Consider the following 12,044-nt stretch of genomic DNA (forward strand, 5'->3'; position numbering starts at 1 on the left):
ATCGGTCAAGAAACCGCGGTAATTCGGCCGTCGCCTCTCTCCATGTATAAAGAAATAAGCACTATGAAATATACTGTAATCATCTTAAGAGACAAAAAAATATTACAATCTAGCAATTCATACACAAAATCAAATTAAGGAAGACGACGGAACAGACAAAGAAGAAGAAACGTGCCTAACCAAAAGCTTAATAAAAATTAGGACCTTTTCATTTGCGTCGTTTAGTTTATCGAGCTATTTAAAAATAATTTCCTTATTTCCTTTCAATTTTCTTTTCTGTACATAAGTAGTTTTAATCGTATACAGAGTGCTCCAAAATGTACCCGCCATAAAGAAACAGAGGATACTACAATAATAAGATTTTTTCAGTAAATTTGGTGATGCAAGGTATGGTAATATTAGTGTAAGAGATATTATTTTTTGTGAACCGTTACTACCAACTTTCATTATGTTAATTAGCCAAGTAATTGTAACAGGAGTATTTTCTAAACTTTCAAAGTAGGTAAAGTAACAGATTTATTTAAATCAGATGATCCAAATAACATGCGGGATTATAGACCAAGTACAGTTTTGTGCGCAATGTCTAAAGTTAGTGAAATTCTCGTTAAGAATAGATTATCTGACTTTATAAACAGGTATGTTGGGCTTGACAAGTTTCATAAAAGACCCAGCCCAAATAATGGATGTGGGGTACCTCAAGATTTCGTGCTTTTCACTTTTCACTTTTATACTCACTATAGCCCGTGAGACGGGGTGGCCTGTTTGGGCGCTATCTCACATTTGCAGATGACACTGTATTTTTTATAGTGGATCTAATTTAGAAACTCTTGAACAAAACGTTAATGGGAATTTTCACAGGTGTTCTGGATAGTTTTTAATAGTATGTTTTACGTAAATTCAGCAAATACAGAATACAGAAATATTTAGATAGAGAGATTAAGATATTGACAATTTCATTAAAAAAATTGCAGTTTTCTAAGGGGCCTTGTAGAGTACAGTAAATCTGATAAATATTTGGAGCCCTTAAAAGAGTACAGGCGCAGCAGAATATTATAATAATTATAGGACACCTTCTGTGAAATTGGATCCTCATTTTTTACTGCATTCCAAAAGAAATGTCCTTGAATTAAAACAATGAAACCGAATTTACAAAATTTTGTATTGTAATTGTAATCTTAAGTATAACGCGGAAAAAATAGTTTAGCACAAATTGACTGATGTTGTTAAAAAAATGTAAGTTAGTTGTTAACAATAAATCAAAAACGGGCGTTAAATGGTTAACAATTTTATTAACTCTAAAACGGGTAAGGACAGTAAAATTACTAACCAGAAAGGAACAACATATATGCTTATATGGACTATTCTTTCATAGAAAAATCGGGGTATGGGTAAGGTTGGGAAACATGTGCATCATCTGCTTCAATCCTCTTATAGCCTTTGACATTTTTAACAGAAGTTACACTTTAAACATTACTTGTCACGTTTGGAATTAGATGGAAGGTCTTTCTTAACAAATGATTTAAAATCTTCCATTTCATGATATTTGCTGGTTTAGACAGTGCTGATAGAAATTAAATGTGATTTTGCAACACTGCAAAATATTAAATTTCTCTGCAAAGCAACAGAGTTGTTGTAGAGTTGTAACATGCTTATGCGCAGTTTGGTTGTATTGTTCGATGCTGTTGTCTTCATTGTTGCGTATTTCTAGTGTTCTACAACTTATAAATATGGAAGAACAATCCAAATAACTTTTTTTATATCTGTTGTAGTATGACGTAGTAAAACAAAGGGAAACTATAACTTATTTTGTGAAAAATGTATACCACGCTTCTTTTGGTATAAAAATTGGCGATTTTCTTGGTCCCGGGCTCCTCATAATATTTGTTCCGTTTGCGTTGAAGTATTAAGAAACTGGCAAGAAGGATGAAATGTTTAAGCTTTCGTGTTTCTATGGTACGGCAAGAGCCTAGGAATCACAATGAAGATCATTATTTTGTTCGTGTAATGTTCAAGGATTCAATATAAAAAATAAGAGACAAATGATGTATCCCAAGCACGACTCTGCTATTCGACCCAGATGACTCAGATTTCACACCAGATTTCAGAGAGCCCGAAGTGTTTAATTAGAACGAATTAAATGATTTTATTAGAGATTTGCACTTTCCAAAGGGTGCATCCGAATTGTTAGCGTTCAGACTTCGTGACAAGCATTTACTTGGCAAATCAAGCTTTTACCGGAACCGCGAAAAAGAATTATATCAATATTTTGTTCAGGAAGCACCGCTAGTGTATTGTAAATATTCCTGATTAAGTTTCAAAATTAGGAAATGTGCTGTATGGCGCCTGTTTATTGACTCAAGAAAGCGTAATTCAAAAGAGGTCCCCTTCTTCTGAAGAATATAAACTACCAAGAACATCAGTGGTGACCTTAAAGTGCTGTGCGTGCTTTATTTGTGAGTGTGATAGTCGGGCAAGAGATAAACATTGGAGTCAAATAGAATGATTCTCTAGAACAAGCCTTACAGCTGGTAGCACAAATGTATTAAGAGATAGTTGACCCCAAAAAATTTTACTATTTTATATATTAAATATTTGTGCGAGATATTTCCAGCCATATCTGATGCCAAGATAAACGAAGGTATTTTTGTTGAGCCTCAGATAAGATCATTATGCAAAGAGATGGATTTTCAAAACACAACGACCAATCTCTGGGTTTCATTTAAAGAAGAAATTGATAAGTTTCTTGGCAACTCCAAGGACGAAAACTACGAAAGTATTTTTCAAAATGTTAAACGTCTAGGTTGTAATATGAATTTGAAAGTACATTTCCTGTTTTCACACTTGAATTATATTCTTGAAAATCTTGGAGCAGTTAGCACCAGGACTATAGGAAATGGAACGGTGATACCAAGGCAGATGGAGCATAATAATGATGGCGGACTACCGCTGGATGTTAAAATGGGATATGCCCTTCAAAAAACACAGCCGAATGTCCGGACAGAGCAGCTTTCTGGCAAAAAGACGAAGATTTCACTCAAAAAACTATTTCACTTTTTTACTGAATAAAAAATAAATTAGTTTAGAAATACGTTTTTTTTCCTTTAATAATTTCAAAAAAAACTTACGTGACACAAATAAATGCATAGAATTTTTGAAATCAGCCTATCAAGACTATAAAATCGGTTTTCAAAATAAAAACATCTGTCAAAAAGTTTAATTTTGTAGACCTGTGCAATTAACAAATATTTTACATTCGACAATTGAAGGTTAAGTGGGGAAGTGTAACTTCAACTTCTCCTTTTGCGATGTATCCTTTTCATGTGTTAAAATAAATTCAATATTACAATTATTTTTTATTTATCATTATCAGACTTTAGATTTTCAGAACCTACTTAATATAAAAACGAAAGACTTATTTACTTAAAATGTTTTTTTAACACTAATGAATACTTGGAGGCATACCACTTTGGACTCAAATTTTGTATTATGTGTAGTCACTAGCTTAATATTTGTCAATAACATATACTAGTTAGTTACTTCTGATTATTGAACTGAGATGCCTTTTACTTGATGAAAATCCATTTAATAAAATAAATAAGAACTAGCAGTTCAGATTTTCACGAAATTATGTATTTTCAAATGACAATTGTTTCGGCAACACCGTGTCTTTATCAAATGTGGCATTTGATAAAGACATGGTGTTGTCGAAACAATTGTCATGTGAAAATATGAACTTCTAGTTCTTATTTCTAATTATTATTGTTTCAATGTTTTTTTTTTTATTTTGAACGCCCCATCAGTCTATTCTATTCGATCCTATGATTAATATATAACAATAGTACATTCACACAGCCAAAAAAAATTATAATAAGTTTTCCAAAAACAAAATACTGTTATTGTGAATTCCCTATATGATACAAAATATCCTTGATTTGATTCTCACACAGTGGAACGAAATATCTACTGCCAAAAAGGCATAAAATTTGTTGGTGAATTAACAAACCACTAGCTTACCATTTCAGTCAGTTCGAAAATTACTATATTTTTGTAATCAAACGCTGACCCAAAACATAAACAGGTTATCACGGTACATTCAGTACACCGTATTACGGCAGTGTGCAAAAAAGGGGGCGTTAAAAACATGTGAAAATTACGTGTCTTTAAAAACTCACACTCACAATCGCCTGTGATGTCGATTCCAGTTACGAATCAGTTCCGAATCGTATCTGTTGAGGAACGTTTCCGACTTTGACTGTCTCCTAAGCATTTTAAATATAATTTTATGTTCGAGGATGTATGCACACGCGTATCGTTCGCGAACGAAACACAGTAGCTGCAGACGCGATAACCATTATTAAACAAATTCTCGGGGAAACTTGACAGACACACGAAGTCGATTGTATTCTCGTACGTATATACGTCGGGTTTTATCAATACACGTGACGCCATTATTTTGTTGATTTTCCGCGTTTTTTCTGAAAAGTTGTAACATTCATCGCGTGGTATTCAAGTTCCGGTGACTACACGTTATATCAAATCATTTGAATATCCCAATTCGATAACCAACTGCTTATATTCATACTTGCAAACTTGTGAGTGCAAAGTGTGAAAATCATTAGAAAAAAAAAACAATGAGAGCCCAGAAAATCGTAAATAAAAAAGAAATTGCAGATCTGTTTATTCATCACTTGAGTAATGTTGAAAAAGAAATGGCTAGAAAGATCAAAGTAAACCCAAATGGGAATTTCGTTTTTCTACTCCCGTCTTTAAAATACCTAATTACCCACCGATCTAGAGTGCGGGAAGCGTTACTTTACCACGTCAGTTTCCTTTCCCCTGAATCCGGACATTTCCGGGATTTTACGGTACAGACTCGGGAGCAATCGGATGTTTTCGGAGATATTTCCCACGCTTTGAATTTTGACCTTTGTCAATTCTGACGGTCATGTCAGTGAATGTATGCGTGTTGTTTTGCGAAAATGTACCCAAAAACTAACGGTTGTAGAAAAAGTATAGTATGCAATACGTTCGGTAAACTTTTTAACTCACTCGTTTATTAAATACTCGCTCCGCTCGTGTAAAATAAACTTGTGAGTCAAATGCCGTTTAAGGCACTTGTTGCATAATATACTATTAAGCTTCGGTATTGTTTAGTTAGGTATAGTCTCTTAATAACGGAAATCATCGACCTTAAGTACACTTAATAAATGATATTTTTGAAGATTTTTACCTGGACCAGGTGTGATGCCACGCTTCTTCTCCGGAATACGTAGCCTTGGAGGCCATCATCGACATTTGCGAAAAACACCTCTTGATGCCGTTTCCCATTGCTCCCATCTTGTGTTTCTTGCTTGAATCGCTACCCTTATCGTTGATATCACTGTTCTTATCGCACACCACTACCGGGTCCATGATTTGTATGATATAATTAACTTTTACCGGAGCTTATAGCAGTATAACTGGGATTAAGCCCGAGAAATAAGTATTTTGTTTGTTTTTTCTGACCAAACCACTATACTGTTTCGTCGCCATTGCAACTTCGTTTTTAAGTGAGTGAAATTATTCAGCACTTCTACAGCTAACATCATTAGTGTGCAACAGTCTATTTATGCGAAAGCAAATATTATAGCACGAATTTTGGGGAAACGTAATGACCCTTTGTTATACGTGCTTTCAGATCGAACAAACTTGATCAACCTAGACCCACACGCAAGTGGATGTTTTTTGTGATCGTCCAGTCAGGAACTATCGTCTATCTACCGATTAAACTTTATGCACAAACAGTCGTTTTGTATCTTTTATACAGTGTCACATCTGAACTGGAATGATGATGGAGTAATAGAAAAGTGACGCAAATTTTAAAACAAAGACGGCTAGTAGTGGGAATGTTATTTGTCTTATGCTCATTTATGTTACGGTGACCCCGTTGTTTGATTATTTTATTTACAAATTATTGTTGGGCGATCAAATAATATTTTTTCAAAAATTTGTATACAAAATACATTTAACAATCTTTAAAAAAAGCGCATTCAAATTGATAACGGTTAACAAAAAAATATTTTACCTGAACATTTTACCAATAAAATGGTAAAATGTTAAATTTCTGTTTGAAGATCTTTTGACATAAATTAAAAACACAAATGGAGAGGTATTAAGAACAGACAAGGAAATGATGCAGAGATGGGGGCAAAAATTACAAGAACACTCCACGTAAGTATGCCATGGAGATAAAGAAGATGATAGGTAATATAAGAAGAGAAGAAATAATAATTATACAATAAATACAAATACAATACAAATTATTTAATAAGGTGTGGACCGTCCTTCGTCTTTAATAGACCCAATATCTAAAAAAGGGGATAAATCCTCTATGTGCCGCAATAAAAATATGAAAACCAGTCCTGTACAGAAGGATTAAAGCGGTGAGAAAAAATACTCCACAAGAATCTCAGAGTGGATGCAGAAAGGGAAGAAGTACACAGGATCAGATATTCACAGTAAAACAAATAGCTGAAAATGCAATAGATTGAGATAATGAAATATATGAAAGAGAAGAGAGAGAGAGAGAGAGAGAGAGAGAGAGAGAGAGAGAGAGAGAGAGAGAGAGAGAGAGAGAGAGAGAGAGAGAGAGAATATTTTTGTTTAAGAGATATGGAGATCACCGCTTTCATATGACATGCATTTAGAAATTGATCCGACCCTGTATAACAAAACATTTACATAACTATGCTTCGTAACCACTATACAAAGCCTACACTCACGGCGTAGATTCTATAAGCCATAATCGTTAGGAGACAAAAATCTCGACATAAAATTAAAAACCAATTATATTGCTAATTGAAAGTGTAAGCGGAATTTCACTGGTATGGAAACACTCGATGATGACTTTTAATTTGAATTTAAACCCTTAATTTAATGAGATATGCTCTAGAAGTTTCGTATTTTCCATCAGGACTTTCGCCTTTATAATTTATTTATTGTTATATAAAAGTAAAGGTTTTATTTTGCACAGTGGATAAGACTAAGATCAAATTAAACAAATTAATAAAAACGCATTTATAATATCAATCAGAAGTTTAGCGCTCCCATAATATTAATTATTATTACTTGTATATTATTATATATACAAGTAGCAAATTGCTACAAATGTTACAAATTACAGGATTTTTTTACAATATTTTTTTAAAATTAAAGCTACAATACCAACTATAACCCTGATTTTTTTTCTAATTCATTGTTACTTAATTTTTATATACTCTAATCAATCAGATTTCTTTTGAACATCCTTAGAGTTGGCGCCTCTTTAATATTACATGACAATACGTCATACAGGATGTTTAAAAACCAGGAGTAACATTCTAAAGTTTTTAGTAAGCTAGAAAACTTTTTTATTCTTAATAGAAAGGGTATGTTTTTATACCATTTATGGATTGCCCTTAAAATTCACTATTTTTCACCTTATACCCAAATTTGTCTTTGCAGGAAGGACAAAAAACGAAAATAACGATTTAATCAATAAACTAAATTCTTAAATTGAAATAACAATAAAAACTATTTAAAAATACAAAAAAAGTACTTATTTTAGCAAAATGCTCAAAGCGACGTCCTTCTGCTGCTATAGTTAAAATTTGGGCTCTTATCTGTTTTTCTAAGCCAGTCAAAGTGTTGGTTTTGTTCACTTTAGTTTTAAGGCGACCCCAAAGAAAACAATAAAAGGGATTTAAATTTGGTGACCTAGGCGGCCACTCGTCTCTCTTCGTCTGATTCGAGAAATTTTTGATTCAAGTACTTTCTTACATTTTGTGTATAATGGAAGATGCGCTATCTAGTTGAAATCACCCACGGTTATCAACCATCCCTGCTTCACTAATTATGATATTCTAATTGGGGGAAGGACCTATAATATTTCCACTAATTATTCCAACACATATATTTAGGTATATTGGGTACGATATTGCATCATCCAATGGGTATTTTGGTTTGACCAGTATCGGCAATTGCGTCAAAAAAAGGATCTAAATTGGAATGAATGAATGAAAGAAATGACGCCTCAAAATGTCATTTAACAGTTCAGCCAAAATATAATATTTTCAGGTTATGTTTGTCTATTTTTGTTTTGGCCCGTATAAAAAAGTAAAGAACTGATGACATGCTGCTAATAATTTTTAGATAGAAGAAGATCGAAAGCAGCTTTGATAAAGTATTGACTTTTGTAAAAATTCAGATAATTTTCGCATATTTGAATTAAAACTTTTGAAAGAATGAATTTTTATTTTGACTGGCTTTAATCTATACCGGATATGAAGAGAGAGGTAAAAAAACATCAATATTTGAAAATTACGTCATATAAATATTAGTTTGTAAAATGTTTGAATAATTTGGTATAAAACGGAAGACGTTATGCCAGTCCTAAGTCAGTCTGAAGTTGACTTATAATTGTCTTGGCCTAATTGATATGGAGAATAGCTTTTAGTGCTATAAATGGACCAGCATTCTTAATATATTCAATTTCCTATTATTTAAAAGAACCCCAAACTTACCAGTTTTTAGTCCTTTACGAAACCAAAAATTGTGTTTTTTTGGGGAAGTTTTAGTTCAATATCATAAGGCCCAACTTTCCAGTTCTTCTTTATTTACACTACATTACGTTTGCGTAGGTCTGTATCTATCTAGCAACTGGCTTTGAAGTTTATATTTGATTCTTTTTTTTCTACTTTTTGTGCTTGGAATTTGTCAGATATGTGTGAAACCTCGGTGATAAGAGAACCCAAAGGTGAACTTATTTCAGAGAAGGGTCGCATAAGATTTTCAAAATACCATAAAGAAGTTTTGTAAACTTCAGCGTGTACCAGCCCCACTTTCTACGACGTAAACTCGACTTATCTTTGACACAAGTTATGTTATTATTTAAAATGCACAAGCAAAAAACAAATTGGAAGAGGTACGCGTTTATTAGTTCATAATAATATAACCTTTCTTTTCGATTCATTTTACATAGTTGGTATTACTGAATTAATGAACAATTGCCGAAAATTAGAACGTTTATCTTGATTTCACTAACGATATTATATTCAGTTTCTTTCCATATTGTCCCAGAATAAATGTTAAAACGGAGCGCATATATGTCTTTTTAGTTTGGATTTCTGCCGATTGGTTCCTCTTAAAATTTCAATCAGACTTGTTGTTTTGTGGAAATTAGCTTAGTTTAGTCAAAATTTACCTGGTCGAGAGTTATATGTGTTAAGTGTAGCTTTTTAGCTGATATTGACTACAAAACAAATCGCACGATTTATAGATGATTGATAGTAAATTTGTAAAAAATTGATCGATTCGATATTAAAATTCAAGATGGCACACCCATTTTAAAAATATGAAAAACTGATTAGTTTTGGCTAGTTTTGATTTCCTGCCAGACATATAGGGGGATTTTAAGTCACATGTTCACATGTATTTTACAAACCGGGCATTGTAAATCTTGTAACTAATCTGGCTACAGTTGACTTCGTCAGTCTATTTGGGTATACAGTATGAAACAATTCGCAGAGTACAGGATAGGAACGTTTCCTATCACCACAATCAACAATCATTAATATTTCAATTCTTAGCGGAATTTACATGCCGCTTAGGACATCGTCAAGTAATAGAAGCACGTCAGTAAGTCATTAAAGTAACAAACTTTTTAATTTATTTTTTAATAGTTTTGATGGTGATTTTAGTTTAGTCATTCGTTAAAATCATTCATTATGTCTTTCATATATTAAATTCTAGTTTATTGATTAAATTATTAAGGTTGAATTTGGGTATGGGATATGCTACATGAAATATACTTTGAAATTTAAGACCAATCTAAAAAATGTAATAAAAACATACTCTGCCTATCTATAATAAGAAAGTTTGCTAGCTTAGGGAAAAAATCATATATATGGCAACGTCGCTCATATCGCCAATGGATACGGCCTAATTAGAAACCCAATTTTACTAAATCTTATAAATTTAAGCCTAATAATTTCAAAGATACATGGCCGTTGTGCAGCTTTTGACTAACCCTGTATATATTACAAGATGTTCTTGCATTATATATATGTTATTGCACCTAATGACATTTTTTTTTTAATGTTTACAAGTTATCTCAAGCTCTTTAACATATCCCACTCACGTTATAGCCAGAATTTGTAGCAACCTTTGCCAAAAAACAATAAAAAATCATCTATTTAATTGGACACGTAATTAACTACAGACGAAACTCGCTAAATATAAACTCAAACTGAACGAAAATAGTGTCGACATTTTCCGGGGACGATAAAAAAAACCTAGTAAAAGTAATTTTCGCAATGTTACACAATGATAAAGAGCCTGGAGAACGTAAGTTATTTTTTGGACACAAACCGCAGACTTTAAAGTGCTCGTTAAAGCGGTGAAATGCACGTAGAGTGTTAATTAGCCGCAGCGTTTCTAAGTACGCAAATCGATGGCATATGTAAAAAAAAAACAATAAAAATTTAACAACAAAAGTTTCTCGGTTGTGTTTTCCTTGAAACGCGCCATAAAATGTACACTTTTGAGATATAACTTTGATGTTATTTTCAAATTTACACGGAAATCGATACCTCCTCTCCGTGAGTTTGAAAATAACGTAAATAATTAGAAATATTTTTGTCGCGCTTTGACGTCGCACCGCGATCAATTTGTCAAAATTAGAAATACAAAAACAGAATTATTGTTCGTCTGAATATTTTAAAACACCTAGAATTTAAAAGTATATATAAACAAACATCTTGTGAATTTATTACGACGTATTCGGTTCAATTGAAATATATTTTCCAAATTTGTAAATTCATTACCAAATAAATTTACCAGATTGACCACATGTATGTGCTAGAATTACATCTATAGATTTGGAGTAGGCCATGGAAGCTTGGTTTGCATATAATGGTATATGCATGGTGTAATAAAACAATTGAACGCTCGGTACTATCGAATAATGTCAATGTTGCCTTGTCAATTAATAAGCAATGTCAGTGCCAGCAATATTATATAATGGTACTTTATCAAGAGATCAATGAATTGAGTTGAAAAAAAAAGCTATTTTTTTCAAGTAAATTTCCAAAAAATTATTTTATGAACTTCTAGATCAAAAATTTTTGCAGAGTCTCGTGTCTAATTTATTTTTATTTAATAGGTAACTATTTTTTTAAATCAACGCCTTGAGCGGTTTCGGCAATCCGCAAAATATTTATTCTTAGTTTTGATTAAAATATGAAATAGAAACTGCAAATAAAAGGGAAGTTCAAGCAATTTCTGTTACCATTTGTATGATATCAAAATCTTCAAACTTTTAATGCCAACATATAAACAACAAAATAATTTTGCTTTTTGGTATTGATAAATTTGACAAACCGATCACACTGTGTCAACACTATACTAACTAGGCAAGCATTCACCGTTACAGAGATGGTAAAAAAAATTGGGGACAGAGCTGCATTGAAAAAATTCCAATGGCGCAATAAAATCTGCAGTTTGCAAAAACTACTTAGACATAACTGATGATTAAAATCATGCCCGCATTGCATTTAATTTGCAATTATTATTGTATGTACAATTTTATTAAACATTGTTTCGCATTGCGTCTCATATTTAAAACGTCGATGAAGAACTAGAAATTGGAATTTATCCGGATTCGATATAAAATTTCGTTTTTAAGGGTTGCTAACATTTTGTCACCTTGATTTTATAAAGTAAGTAAACATTAGCTAATATACCTTTTTATTCCTTGGGATTGTCAATGTCAATGTCAACGCAGATTTACTAACCAGAAACTGACTTCCAATAAGTAAAAGTGTGACAGGCTTGAAAAACCAGTATAGCCATAATGAAGTGCGAATTTGAACGAGGTATTCATCTATTGAAGAATAGCAAGAGCTCAGGATCAAACAATATCCATAGATAAGTTATTAAATATAAGTAAATATCCAAAAAATCACAATGCATTTATTCCCATAAACAAAGAGCCGACACTGCAATAACTTCAGATTGGTTAGCAGTGC

At 32.4% G+C, this 12,044-nt stretch overlaps 1 protein-coding gene across 14 annotated transcripts in view; it reads right to left on the bottom strand.

The window, feature by feature from the left end:
* The window catches only part of LOC132700049 (ATP-sensitive inward rectifier potassium channel 11-like), a 98,333-nt gene that overhangs the window by 31,256 nt on the left and 55,033 nt on the right, over positions 1-12,044 (bottom strand). For 2 of the 14 annotated variants that reach the window (XM_060667145.1, XM_060667146.1), the window contains exon 2: positions 5,231-5,459. The exons of 6 other annotated variants lie outside the window; for them this stretch is intronic. In XM_060667145.1, the coding sequence (XP_060523128.1) occupies positions 5,231-5,412 (182 nt within the window). In that variant the 5' untranslated portion in view covers positions 5,413-5,459. Of the gene's footprint in view, positions 1-4,178; positions 4,363-5,230; positions 6,555-12,044 lie in introns of those variants that run through there. 6 more of the 14 variants (XM_060667141.1, XM_060667143.1, XM_060667144.1 and 3 more) reach the window with 5 other exon arrangements.

This window comes from Cylas formicarius, unplaced genomic scaffold, assembly GCF_029955315.1.
Source record: "Cylas formicarius isolate icCylForm1 unplaced genomic scaffold, icCylForm1.1 PGA_scaffold_3__17_contigs__length_32017465, whole genome shotgun sequence".
Lineage (NCBI taxonomy): Eukaryota > Metazoa > Arthropoda > Insecta > Coleoptera > Brentidae > Cylas > Cylas formicarius.